This window comes from Ascoidea rubescens, assembly GCF_001661345.1.
Source record: "Ascoidea rubescens DSM 1968 unplaced genomic scaffold ASCRUscaffold_8, whole genome shotgun sequence".
NCBI lineage: Eukaryota > Fungi > Ascomycota > Saccharomycetes > Ascoideales > Ascoideaceae > Ascoidea > Ascoidea rubescens.
Window position 1 is genome coordinate 75,764 of NW_017962920.1, and position 13,417 is coordinate 89,180.

At 32.5% G+C, this 13,417-nt stretch overlaps 9 protein-coding genes across 9 annotated transcripts; 4 read left to right on the forward strand and 5 right to left on the reverse strand.

Moving 5' to 3' along the window:
• The first annotated feature begins 36 nt into the window (after positions 1–36).
• On the forward strand, positions 37–412 carry ASCRUDRAFT_152804 (uncharacterized protein). The gene has a single exon (XM_020189307.1). It carries the CDS (start codon positions 154–156, stop codon positions 373–375), a length of 222 nt encoding a protein of 73 aa, XP_020046570.1. The 5' UTR covers positions 37–153; the 3' UTR covers positions 376–412.
• NUP85 (Nup85p) lies at positions 191–3,175 on the reverse strand. The gene has a single exon (XM_020193408.1). The coding sequence runs from the start codon at positions 3,143–3,145 to the stop codon at positions 449–451; it is 2,697 nt and encodes an 898-aa protein (XP_020046571.1). The 5' UTR covers positions 3,146–3,175; the 3' UTR covers positions 191–448.
• A 242-nt stretch (positions 3,176–3,417) lies between these two features.
• Positions 3,418–4,479, reverse strand: ASCRUDRAFT_58784 (FAD-dependent oxidoreductase; the record flags this gene model as incomplete). Its single annotated transcript, XM_020191215.1, has 1 exon — positions 3,418–4,479. The coding sequence occupies one exon, from the start codon at positions 4,477–4,479 to the stop codon at positions 3,418–3,420; it is 1,062 nt and encodes a 353-aa protein (XP_020046572.1).
• Positions 4,480–4,931: 452 nt separating this feature from the next.
• Positions 4,932–5,511, reverse strand: ASCRUDRAFT_70803 (uncharacterized protein; the record flags this gene model as incomplete). Its single annotated transcript, XM_020191841.1, has 2 exons — positions 4,932–5,333; positions 5,422–5,511. The coding sequence occupies 2 exons, from the start codon at positions 5,509–5,511 to the stop codon at positions 4,932–4,934; spliced, it is 492 nt and encodes a 163-aa protein (XP_020046573.1).
• A 307-nt stretch (positions 5,512–5,818) lies between these two features.
• ASCRUDRAFT_70804 (uncharacterized protein) lies at positions 5,819–6,249 on the reverse strand (the record flags this gene model as incomplete). The annotated part of the gene is made up of 2 exons (XM_020191842.1): positions 5,819–6,100; positions 6,181–6,249. The coding sequence occupies 2 exons, from the start codon at positions 6,247–6,249 to the stop codon at positions 5,819–5,821; spliced, it is 351 nt and encodes a 116-aa protein (XP_020046574.1).
• Positions 6,250–7,074: 825 nt separating this feature from the next.
• On the forward strand, positions 7,075–8,074 carry ASCRUDRAFT_47339 (uncharacterized protein; the record flags this gene model as incomplete). Its single annotated transcript, XM_020191061.1, has 1 exon — positions 7,075–8,074. A coding segment is annotated over exon 1 (582 nt), but the record flags the coding sequence as incomplete, so codon positions are not given.
• Positions 7,165–7,482, forward strand: ASCRUDRAFT_17914 (DNA polymerase epsilon noncatalytic subunit; the record flags this gene model as incomplete). The annotated part of the gene is made up of 1 exon (XM_020189509.1): positions 7,165–7,482. A coding segment is annotated over one exon (318 nt), but the record flags the coding sequence as incomplete, so codon positions are not given.
• Positions 8,075–8,514: 440 nt separating the features above from the next.
• On the reverse strand, positions 8,515–9,108 carry MRPL27 (mitochondrial 54S ribosomal protein mL41 MRPL27; the record flags this gene model as incomplete). Its single annotated transcript, XM_020191216.1, has 1 exon — positions 8,515–9,108. The coding sequence occupies one exon, from the start codon at positions 9,106–9,108 to the stop codon at positions 8,659–8,661; it is 450 nt and encodes a 149-aa protein (XP_020046577.1). The 3' UTR covers positions 8,515–8,658.
• A 1,097-nt stretch (positions 9,109–10,205) lies between these two features.
• LEU3 (leucine-responsive transcriptional regulator LEU3) lies at positions 10,206–12,893 on the forward strand (the record flags this gene model as incomplete). The annotated part of the gene is made up of 3 exons (XM_020189923.1): positions 10,206–10,617; positions 11,038–12,582; positions 12,682–12,893. Coding segments are annotated over 3 exons (2,169 nt in total), but the record flags the coding sequence as incomplete, so codon positions are not given.
• Between the last annotated feature and the right edge of the window lie 524 nt (positions 12,894–13,417).

Below are 13,417 nucleotides of genomic sequence, written 5' to 3' on the forward strand. Positions count from 1 at the left end.
TTAAAAAAATTAAAAATTGAAAAAGGTTTTAGATTAATTTAGAATTTTTCTCAACTTTTCTAGCATAATGATTTGAATAATATCAAATTCAAAATTCTAATTTTAACTAATTAAAATTAATTATTATTAAAATATAATTAAATTTATTATTAAATGTCAAAATTACCATCAAAATTATCAAAAATTTACTCTGTGCATTTTCTCAAAATTATTTATATTATTCATAATTATAATTTTAAAATTTCTCCCTTTTATTCTCAAATTCCTTTACTTCTTAATCCCTACTCAACTCAACCATCAATCCTCTTTATATTAGATATTATTATAATTTATTCTTACAATTATTCTATTCTAAAACATTCAATTGATTTGTAAACCAATCGTACCAACTCAATAAAAGAAGGTCATGTATATTCATTATTCCATTAAAACTATTTATTCAACGTATCTAAAATATATCTTTTTGTAAAAAAATTCTACTAATTTCTTCACTTATACACAATCTCGAAAAGTAAATTAGTTCTTTCAAATTCTTTGGTATTTCAATTTTCAACTCTGCTAATTCATTTTGCCAATTTTTTTCTCCCACTTTATTATTTGCGATACAATTTTTATACAAATTTTCGGCTTTTTTTAATATCTTGCCATTCTTTTCACTAATAATTTTATTGTTTTTATTTTCCAATTTATTATCATAGAAATTATCTATCAAATTAATAATTAAAACTAATTCCTTTAGTTTGAACAATGAACTATTCAAATTATTCAAAATTGAAGACTTCAAAAATGGCAATAAATTACCTAATAACAATGGAAACACATCTTCTGGTAAATAAGAAAACTTGAACAATAGCAACAAATTTTTTAATGATCTTTTTAAATCTCCCCTTTTTTTTAATTTGAAAAACCTAAATAATATACTATAAGGGGAAATACATTGCCTTAGCACAGGATTTAGATTTTTTTTTTCTTTGATTATTTGTGAATGAATATCCTTTTTTTCAATTGTATCGTCGTCATCTCCAACAATATAATTAATAATTTCGTTGTTGATTTGATCACTTTCAATTAAACTTTGGGTAAAAATATTCCAGCAATAGAATTTTAGCAATTTCAAACTTCCTGATTTTGCCAAATAATTTAAACCAACAAATATGTTACCGTTATTCAAAAAATTAATTGAATGTATTTTATATAATTGATTGGATAACGCGGATAATTTTAAATCGGCACATATTGATAACAACCATTCTAAATCATTAAAAGTATCACAATAATAATTTGGCAAGAATTCTGTTAATACATTTTTCAAATTTGGCTTATTCAAATAAATTAAAAGACCAACACCGACAGGGATCAATTCTCTGATTGATAAACAATCCATCGCATGATTGTATACTAAATATTCAGAAATAGTATTAGTTTCATCGCCATCTTCTTCCTCTTCCATCAAACTATCATGAATTTTTTCGATTTCAATGTCTTGCTGACTAATACTGCTTGTGTAATTTTTGCTGTCTTCAAACAGTAAAGTTTTTTTATTATTCAAGAAATCAAGTTTAGTGTAGTCGTGAAGTAAACCTTTAGCCTCACATAAAGTTGCAACATATGGTGTTGTGTCTTTATCTAATAGTTCCAAGGAGCTCAACACTGCAAGAAAATTTCCCTGGATTAGAGAATAACAAGCAGATTCCCACACGTTAGATAAATTTGGCAAATGATAGTACTGTTGTTTATTATTTGTGATAAGAGTTAAATATTCATTGAACAAAGATATATTTGGCAAATTAAACAACATTAGCCCATTCAAGGCTTCAAACCAATTTAAAGAATTTTTTAAAATAAGATTTTTGTTTCCAGACAAAATTGTAAAAGTAGTTTTGAAATTTTCTAAAATTTTTAAATCATCATTATTATATTCATCATTGTTGTTACTATTGAAAAGATTGATTTTATAGTTTTTAATAGTTGTTGTTAATTCTTTAACAATGTTAATTGAATTCAATTTAAATTCCCTGAATAAATGCATATCAGCATTAATATTTTGATAAAAGTTGACCAAACCAATTAAGTTTTGGAAAAGTAAATAAATATTGATATTATTTGTTTCAAATTTATCCAATTCCAGATTTTCTAAAAGATTTAAGACTTGTTTGAACAATCCTCTAATCAATAGCTGATTTAAAAAATTAAAAAATTGGGGGCGATAAACAGGATGGATAGAATCAGATGGAGAGAAAATTTGTTTAATTGTTTCTAAAGCTGGGTTATCTGGATCAGCTTTGTTAATCCAAATCGATAAATTTGTAGTTAAATTGGAATCATTTGAAAAATAAACAGATTTAAGACAGTTTAAAATATTCAAATAATCTTTTAAATCAAATATTTTGGTAGTGTTTTTAGTTTTTAAATCAATTTTTTTTTCAATTAATATTTCCAACTCTTGGATGATAAAATCCAATGAATCATATAACACTTTATTTGAAATCTTTTTATTTGAAGCGTTGATACAACCCATAGATTGAAAAAAGTTATTATTACTGTAATATTTAAAATTTCCTAAAGTTTCATAATTTTTGAAGAGTTGTGAGATATAGTCAACATAACAATCAATTGAATCAAAATTATCATTAAAAATCGGGGAAATGTTTTGAACTGGATATAAGCTTATATCGGATTCATAAGCTTTCGAGGAGATGTTTAAATCTGAAGAGGAAACAAACATTAAACCATTTGCACCGATAGGATTAAATTTAAATTTTAGGCATCTTTTAGCTTGAATGAAGACATCTAGACCATTTTTTGGAATAGGAGGATGACTTAATCTTGTTAAAACAACACTGGTTTCAGAATCAACTTCAACTGAATCGCCTGCATTATTGGAATTAAAAGTAGCAGAACCATCGTTCACAATTGTATGGTCATCATCAGATCCACTATCTTGATCAACTTCAATTTTATCAGGTTCAAAATTCAAAGAAACAATTTTTTGATTTTTTGGTGTTTGAAGATCATAGTTGAAAGGCTGAAAACTGTAAGCATTGTTGGTTGCAAAGTTATTGTCATTATCGTTGTTGTTGTTGTTTGTAATATTACTGGTGCTGTTGTTTATTGCAGCACCCAATTTAATGCTCGAACCATCCATTGGTTAAAACAAATTGTCAACCAAAAAAACACTCTTCTTCAGTTTCAGAACTAAAGCTGTTTATATTTTGTTTTGTTAAAACAAATTTCAATCTTTGCACGAGATCCGGTTTATATCATGTGACTAACAAGTCAATTGCGGCTTGTATTTTATTTTGCGATAAATATATGTTGCGCAACTTATTCGGCAGATAAATTGTTTTATTTATGCTATGTAAAAGAATATTGAATTTTATAGAAATAAAATTATGGGCTATTGGGGTTGTTATTTTTTCATAATTTGGATTTAGAACCGTTAAGTTTGATACTTTTTTCAAGCAATTCGATTGTTTTACCAGACATGCCATAGGAACTTTGATAACCTGAACCACCAGCACCATAGTTGTGAATAATTTTTGAATTTTGTTTATCGATTTCGATTCTTGGGCCACCTTTTCTATAAGGTCTGAAACCAACATTGACTTTAACAATATCGAGATAGTTTTTATTGTGATTGATGGAGGGATCAATCAATTCTGGGCAGTATTTTACAGCTCTTTCAGAGATTCTTTGAATCAAAGCAGTATCAACTTCTTGAACTGTGCTGTGCTTTTGGAAACATCCACCGAGGATAGTGCCACCTTCTTTTCTGGGAATAATGTATAGCATTTCATCATCATAACCTTCGAAATTGGAGACAGTTAATTGTTTTTTGGGGGTATTGGTAACTAGTAAAGTTTGACCTCTAACTGGATAAACTAAAGGATCATTAACACCATTTAATTTACCAGCTAACAAACCTGTGCAATTGATAACATAGTCCGATTTTTCACCTGAATGATGTAAAGAGAAAGCATCATTAATGTGGTCAAGTTTATATCTTTTGTAGGTCACACCGAGCTCAACACATTTGTTTAATAAGTAGTATAAGTAAATAGTTGTTGTTGCAGTTAAACCTGAAAATTTGAAACCGAATTTACAATCGTCTGGCAATTTTGATCTGTCATTGATCATTTCAAAACCTTCAACAAAATCTACAAACCATGGAAATTCATAATTATCAGCATCCTCAAATTTAATATATTCATAGGAATCAATGATATGGATACCTGATTTTGGATCTTTGGCCAATTTTCTCAATTCGAAATAGCCTGGTTTATCTAACTCTTGTTCAAAGATTTCGTCCTTTGATGCTAAAGAATACCATTCAGCGCCGGCATATGGAGAAGTATATTCAGGATCAATATCACCTGGAAGGTTTTTAGCAATAATTGAGACGTCGTATCCCTTTTGAGCTAGCAAATATGAGGTGGTCAAACCTGCAACACCAGCACCGATAACCACAATCTTAGTCATTTTAATAGAAGTGAATTTGATAGATTTGTATTTGGATAAGATAATTGATTAGTTTTAGTATATATATATTTATTGATCTATTTACGTTATTTACAAAAGATATTAGAGGGGACAATACTGGGGAAGAAGCATGTTTAAATACAAAACCAGGAGAGCAAGGAAGCAAGGGAGGTGCTTTCCAATCGATTTCTTTATCAATGTCTCTAATAAAAAAAAGTATAGACTGATTTGAACCAACAATAAGAGGAAATCAAATCGACTTTCTTATCGAAGGCCTTATTGGCTTGAAGCATTTTGATGAGATGCCCCTTTTAGAATCGGGACGTTGCGTGTGGAATCTACTTAGGTGGGCTATAGATAGTGAGAATCGCTATATAGAAGCCGGAAAAACCCTGTATTTTTCGCAACAAGCTGTTTAGCATCGCCGATATATTCTCAATTGATCCAGTTTATCATTTTTTGAAATTGTTTTTGATTTGCTGGAACAAATACTTCCCAGTGTCCTTCGAGTATTGTTTAGCGAAAGATTTGGCCTGGTCTTTATTTACGTGGGTGGAAACGTAATCAGCAGCCTGGTCTTGGATGTTCAATTTTTCCATGAAATCAAACACCTTGGATTTGGTGTTTCCTGCGTACAATTTAGCATTTTCAGGCGAGCCTAGTCTTCGATATGGAGTTGGTTTATCGTAATAGTAATGAGCCAATCTTGGTTTAGCATTGGGAATCGACTGACCAGAACCAGTTTGGCTTGCTTGAATAGTCTCATCGTCGCTACTGATATGGACATGGTCTTGATAGCCATGCTGGGAATCGAAAAGCGTTTGGTTTTCAGGCAATTGGGGAGGTTGGTAGTACTGCGATTAGCGATTGGTTATCAAGAACTGTGTTAATAAAAAAGAACTGGAGACGTGCAGGCAAAGATAAGGAAAAAACGATCCATACATAAACTCTGTCGTGGTACATCTCCACGCCTCTGGTGAGAGTGCTTCTGGACTTCTCCTTGAACTTGCTGGTGAGGTACGAGATATCCATTAGAATGGGGAATAGGGACGATAGTGTTTCTGCTTCCAGGTTTATGCTTGGTAAAGGTGCTGACGAAAATGCTCAGCAAAAGAGGGGCTTCCTGCGGTCTTTTATATGTTTTACTCTGTCTCTGTTCTCAGCCTCAGGATGAAACAGCAGTTTCAGCGTCTACTCGTCGCCAGTAGACTGGGGCTCGTTTGTGTGGGAGGGCGTTGGGAAGCAGAGGCAGATGAAACAGATAAAATAGATGAAGACGAAACAGAAACAGGTGGGTCTGGTGAAACAGTCGTGTATTAAGGGAGGGGGGTTATTTAGTTCAAAACTTCCTTTTCATGTGGTTCATGAGAAACTGGCTGGCTTTCTTGCCGTAGTTCTTGGTGTTCTGTTCGTTCATGTGTTTGGAAAAAAAGTCGCTTTTTGGCGATGCTGGAGCTTCTTCGCCCTGCATTCTATACAAACTGGCAGTATTGGGGGAGTTGAGTCGTCTGTAGGGAGTTGGGTGCTCCAGATATGTGTAGGTTTTGGTTTCTGTCTCAAGATATCCATGTTGAGCCTGAAATACTCTCTTGTTTCGTGGTTCCAATGGAGGAGAATAGTCCTAGAGAAACATTTACTGATGTATTAGTTGTTTTGTTTCTTATTTAGTTGAACTAAACTGTTGAATGGCGAAATACATACAGAGTTTGGAGAAAGACTTTCTTGGGCAAGTTTTTCTTTGATTTTGCTGCTCAATTGATTGAAATTCATTTTCGCTTTGAATTGGATCAGAATATGGAAATATAATTAAGAAGAGTAAAAAGGATGCAAAGAATAAAACAAATGCAGCGAATACAACAAATACAATTAATACAACTAAGGAATTGAAGGAAAGAACAACTAGTACAGATAAAATACAGAAATAAAATGTTGAATCATTTTATATCTCTTGAGCTCAGTAAAAGCAATCATAAACCCTCAGATTCCATCTCATCCATCCTTATCCATCCTTTAATTCAGGCCATCGAAAAGATCTAGACCGGGGAGCAAAAAAGAGATTGTTGTTCACGTGTATTTTTATTTATAGTTTGATGCGACACATTTATTTATATTCATTTTGGCGATTATTGGGAAGTTGTAATTGAAAATTGAAAAGATTGCAAAGCATCAGAAGAAAAGAGATTAGTTGGATTGGAGATGAGTGGTACTGCAGATACTAGTGTCAGTGTTAGTGCCATAGATATAAACAGTCGCAGTACTAATGACAGTAATACTAAAGAGTCTGAAAGATCTTTCGTTGAAATCGAAAATAACGAAAATAACGAAAATGATAAAAGTGATAAAAGTGATAAAAGTGATAATGAAGAAAAGGAAGGAGATTTTACAATTATATCGTATGATCCCAAACATAAAAACAAAAAGAAGGATAAAAAAAATGATGATGATGATGAAGAAATTGAAATAGAGGATAAAAATCACGAACACAATGATAATAACGATCAAATTAAAAGTAAAAATAAAAGTAAAAGCAAAATTAAGAGTAAAGGTAAAATTAAAAGCATAGTGGAAGAAGAGCCAAAGACTGAAAAAGCCAATACCGATAAAGATAGTAATAATAATAATAATAATAATAATAAGAAAGAAAATGATGATAATAATAATGGTGATAATGATAATGGTGAAGATGATGATGAAGAAGAATTGGGAACTACAGTATTGCCGTTGGCGAGAATCAAGAAAATACTTAAATTTCATCCTTCACATATATCATGTAATGAGGCAACTGTTTTTGCTACAGCTATTGCAACAGAATTATTTGTTCAATATCTAACGGAGCAGGCATTAATAAATGCTCGAATAGAAAAAAGGAAAAAATTGACGTATAAGGATTTTTCGCAAGCTGCATCAGTGAATTCTAATTTGAATTTTTTAACCAATGTTGTACCCAAGACTCAAAGTGTTCGAAAATTAGTTCGGAATGATGCTATAAGGTATTCTAAAGCGACTAAAAACATGAAACAACTTGTGGGTAATAATGGTAAAACTAGTTATAGCAATGGGAATGAGGAATTGGTTGATGAAAATGGGAAGATTAAGATTAGTTATGATTTTAATAATAATAGTTATCTCAATAACAAAAATAAAAACCGGAGCAAAAACACTGATAAAAATCAACTGAAATTGCCATTTGGTAAGATAACGGATAAAGCTGAGGAAAAGTTTATTAGTGAATTAGTTATCGAATCAGAAGTTGAGAGATCGGATGACAATGAAACTATTCAAAGAGAATATGAAGAGATAATTAACGATCAAAGAAGTGGGAAACATGTTGATTCCGATGTAAAAACCTCGTGTCAAAACGTTGAACATAGTAAACATAATTTCAATAAGACTGTGAATAATTTTAATAGTGGTGTTGATAATAAGAATGTAAATGGGAATGGAAATGAAAATGGAAATGGCATTCGTGGTAATACTGATAATGGTAGTGATAAAAATGCAAATTTGAATTTTAATTTGAGTCAAGATAAAAATAAGATTAGTAACAGTTTGAACAGAGATAAAATAAATGAAAAGCCAAGTTTAGATGATATTAATGAAAACAATAGAAACAATCAGTCAAACGAGGAGTTTCACCATATTAAATTGAATAATATTGATTTGAAGAATGGGCAATTTAAATTTAAAGTTCATTTGAAAGACATGATTAACCAAGAAGATGAGAAAAATTCGGAAAATATTAATAATGATAGTAATAGTAATATTATTATTAATGATAAAAGGAGAAAGTTAAACAAAATCAAAATTCGAAATCAAAATTATAATAAAAACCATAATAAAAAAAGCAATGCTATAAAAAGTATATTAAACAGTGAAAGCGATAGTGATAGTAATGGCGATAGTGCTATTGATATTGATCATAATAATGATAATAATAATAATAATAATGATAATAATAATAATAATGATAATGATAATAATAATGATAATGATAATAATAATGATAATGACAATAGAGAAATTATAGATAACGAGGATATTGAAATGAGTTGAGTTTATATAAATTAATAAGGAACTTTTATTACATATTTACATAAGAATTAGATAAAATCTGCTGAAATTATATATAAATAGAAAATTGATAATACATCAATTGAGCTTCAGTTGAAAATTAAATTATTAAGGATGTTCCAGCCATTCTGGGAGCTCTGGATCATTTGGATTTATCTCTTTTCCATAAAATATATAGTCAGACAATTTTTTATAATATAAGTTTGAATCTAAAGAGTTTTTAAAGCCTTTATAAGAGTTTGAAGAAACTTTAGTGAAGTTGTATTTTGGGACCAAAGGTTTCAAATCGTGGTTGTAATTCTCGGAAGATGGAGGAACATAGGTTCGCACCTTGGACCAAGTTATATAATAGTTACCACCAGGAGTGTGTTTACCAATACCGGAGGATCTTGTACCTTTGTAGAAGGTCTTATTGCCCTGTTTTGTGGTCAAGGCATGTCTTTTCGAACCAGACTTACGCTGGCCGTAGAACAACTGGTTTGAACGCTCTTTGACCCAGGGTCTGAGGAGCTGAGCAGTGGCAGAGGAGTGGAAGTATGCTGGAGCTGAGACCTTCATGGCAAGTGGTGAATCTGCTGCGTGTGGTGAATCTGCTGCGTGTGCTGGAGCTGAAGACCACGCTAAAAAGAAGCAAGTGCCAGAGCACGTGATCGCACGTGCTGGAGCGGGAAAGGCCGATGCGACGGGCTCCCACCGCTGAGGAGCTTTACGCGCGCGGGAGCGGCAAGGGGCGACCCAGGCCAATGGCGCAGCTGCGAAAGGTAAGCAGCTGCACCGGGCACGCTGCTGACCTCCAGGCCGAACTTTATCCCAAACCGTCTGATTTATTATATCGCACCAGTTTATCTGCTTCCAACACAGTCTTCTTCACCAGCTCCACTATCCCTTCTCCAATTGCCTCTAGTGCCCATGTTCCCACCATGAATTCCAGCACCCACAGCCACCAGACCAACCAGAACACCCAGACCCCCGCTGCGTCTAATCCCAGCTTGAGCAGCTTGGACATAGCTAATTTGATTTCTAATCCCAGTTCCGCCAACGTTCGTGTTAACCCTCACAATCCCAGCCCAGCCAACAATGGCATCTCCAGCGCAAACAACAATACTGCCAAAATCAGCACATATCACAATAGGTCTCCCTCCTACAGCAGCCAATTGTACCCTCTAAATCCCTATTCTGCCCAGCAAAATGATCAATTATCTTCTCCCAACATCCAGTCCCAGATGCAGCTGCACTCGTTGAACCAGCTAAACAACCCCAACCCCAACTCCAATCCTAATCCTTTATCAGTTCAATCAAACTTGCCCAACAACAACAACACCCACAACAACACCTCCAACCATGCAAACATCCACAACTCCATTAACAACTCCATTAACAACTCCCTTGCAAACACCATTACTATCCCCAATAACAACATCAATAACACCAATTCCAACAATAATAATCCTCAAAATATAAATTACCAGTCAAACAACTCTCAGATTACTCAGTTAAATAACATCAATAGTTTAAATTCCCTTAGCAATTTTAATAATCTCTCGGCTGTTAATAATCTTGCTACTCTCAACACCTACAACAGCCTCAACAATCTCCATAACATCGCTAATTCTAACAACCTTAGCAGCATAAACACTATAAACAATATCAAAAAAAATGCAAAAAACAAAAGGATGGCCTGTGTTGAATGTAGACAGCAAAAATCAAAATGCGATGCTCAAGAAAGAGCTCCTTTACCTTGCACAAGATGTACGAGAAGAAATCTCATCTGCTCTTTACAATCGAACTACAAAAGAACCTACAAGAGAGCAAGATTAGCTCAGATGGAAAAGCAATTTAACGACTTGAAATTAACTCTACAAAAAGCTGGGATAACTGACTTACTATTAAACAATAACAATAACAACAATAACAACAACGCTGAAAATCAGAATCAAAATGAAAACGACGAAAAGAATACATCGCTAAATTCAGAATTGCTAGAAAAAATAACCTCTCTTATCCTCAATTCAACTAACCTAATAAATAAAAACAACTCAAACCTATCCAACATATCAACCGCTTCTAGTTCATCCAACCCTACATTTTCTTCAAATATCGATTCCATGCATAAAATCGAAACTCCCTTTCAACTTAAACTAGAACAAGACCAAGACCAAGACCAAGAGATGGACAATAACCAAAACATTGATATTATAAAAGACAACAACAATACCGAAAATATTAATCAAAATCTTAATGAAGATATAAACGAAAACAATGATATTGTTCCTATAGACATAGAACATCCATCCTCTCTAACCGCCCACAATTTAAAAACTCTCGATTCATCTCAAAACCAAAACCAAAATCAAAATCAAAATCAAAATGAAATCAAACTTGAATCTCCAGAACTACCTCTAACTAAAATCAAAAACATAACCTCCTCCTCACTAAATTTATTCTCTGTTAATAGTAAAAATAACCTATCACAAATACTAAACCCAGAATTGGACGAATCTTCTGTTCCTGCTAAATGCGATATAATATTAACTGGTGAAATACTAAAATGCGAACCTAAATCCTTGGGTGAAATTGAATTGTCTTCGCTTCAAATATCCGAATTCTATCAAGAATACACCTCCAATTATTATCCAATCTTACCCATCATAGACATTATAAAAGGCCCCGAAAAGCTTTATAGACTATGTCCAGTATTATTCTGGGTGATAATGTCTGTGGCAATGAGAAGAATTTCTTCCGATTCAAGAAAACTATTACTAAAATTAACTCCTCATATTAAATCAATTTTAGCTGACCTAACTATAAGCCCAATAACAAGATATTCTCCCTCAGAATTAGATGAGCCTGTGTTGAATGCCTCCTCAGTTTATTCAGTTCAGGCCTTTCTAATTTACACTTTTTGGTCGTCTTTAACTTCTTCTCTAAGCGCTGATTCTTCTTGGAATACAATAGGTATAGCAATTTTTCAAGCAATAAGAATAGGTTTACATTCTCCAGGCCACACTATAGATTTTTCAAATGCTTCCGCTGATTCAAAACAATTGGATTTAATAACTGAACAAATTAAAACCTGGACTTCTTGCAATGTTGTATCTCAAACCATTGCAACTACGTTTGGTTATCCGGCTTTTGTTCAATTTGACTCAAGAGTACTCAATAATAAAAAATTATTGAGCACCAACGATTTTCCTCAAGAATTAAACCAAATGCTAGAAATCTCTTATTTTGAAAACCAAATCGCAAAGACTTTAAACTCAAATTTTTTAGATCCTTTAGGTCTAGTTAGCAATAATGAAAAATTGTCCCTAATTCAAATACTCTTGAAACAATTGAATAATATAGAGATTAGATTATGTTCAAATGATCACAAATTAGATGATATTAGAAAATTTTCATTACTAGCAGCAAAAGTTCACTTATTGACTTATTATTTCCTTGATTCGACTAACTCAAATAGTTTAGATGACCTATTAAATGATATCGATCCAAGTTCAAATATCGACTTGACCAATTTAAATAGCCCATATTCTTCATTATATTCACTTCAACTCAAAAAGGGTTTAATAAAACTTTATAACTCAACAATATTATTAATTAATCACACAAAAAACTCACAAAATAACAATCGAAAATTCATCAAATATTTACCAAATATTTATCTAATAGAAATATGGCAAGCTGCAATCATTCTTTGTAAAATTGTTCATTCTCCAATATCCAAATACATTGACACCATGCTTGGCAGATCAATGTATGATATTGTAATTTATTTAACACTAAAGTCGTCAATTGTTAAATATGATATAGCGTATAGGTTTGCAGGTATAATGAAAAGTTTATGGAAGCTTTTTGAGACATTATATGAAAAGGGAACATTGAAGACAGATGTGGCTATCAAGACAAGAATGGCTGCGAGCATTTTCTTTGATTGCCTTTGGACATTGCGAGAAAAAGTCGGTATGATTAAATATTCTCAAAAGAATAATGTAATGCCAACTAAGCATACTAATGAAGACTCCGATGTTGAGGGTCTTGCAGAACATATAAACAAGGAGGAAACCAATTTTTTTTCTAATGAAGAAGCTGACGATTCATCATCTTCATACGACGATGATTCTTCTTCGCTAGATGAAAAGATAAAACTATCAACGACGTCACTGAAATTTAAAGAAAGTAACCAGATTGGAACACCGAATTCTCTAGACTCCAATGCACACTCAAAGAAATCCACTAAATCAAGATCAATAGCAGATCCATCGTGTCCAGAAACATCAGCTAGGAAAATCATCAATAAGATACCGCTAGATCCAGATCCTATAAAGGCTTCCGTTATATCATCAGATCATTCGTCGCCAATCAGTGCTTTGTTGAACCATAACGTGAGTTATAACAAGAGTAGAAGAAGTTCATTTTTGCATTCTTCGACGATCAATTCACCTCCAATTAGTGCCATTAGAGAGAGTATCAGGGAATCGATCAAGGAAAATGTTGAAGGTGATAACAATAAAGAGGTTCAAATGAAAGATAATTTTAAAAAAGGGAGATTTAAAGGAGTGGGAAAAGAAGAAGGAAAGGAAATAGAGAAAGACGGTTTAAATTTACTTTTTTCAAAAAAAAAGAGTGAATTAGAAACGCATACCAGTAAGAGTATAAAAAAAAGAGATGTAAAATTGGAAGAGAGCGCAAAGGAATCTTTAAAGAATAAAGGTAAAGAGTCAGAGAAACCAGAGAAACCAGGAAAATCCGAGGTTAAAGAGAAACAAAAAGACAAAGATAAAGACACACAGAAAGACAAAGGAAAAGAGAAAGAGATAATAAAAAACAAAGAAAAGGAAAAAGAAAAAGAAAAGGAAAAGGTAAAAGA

Coding starts and splice junctions, on each gene's coding strand:
- ASCRUDRAFT_152804 (XM_020189307.1), top strand. CDS start 154: ATGTCAAAATTACCATCAAAATTATCAAAAATTTACTCTGTGCATTTT.
- NUP85 (XM_020193408.1), bottom strand. CDS start 3,145: ATGGATGGTTCGAGCATTAAATTGGGTGCTGCAATAAACAACAGCACC.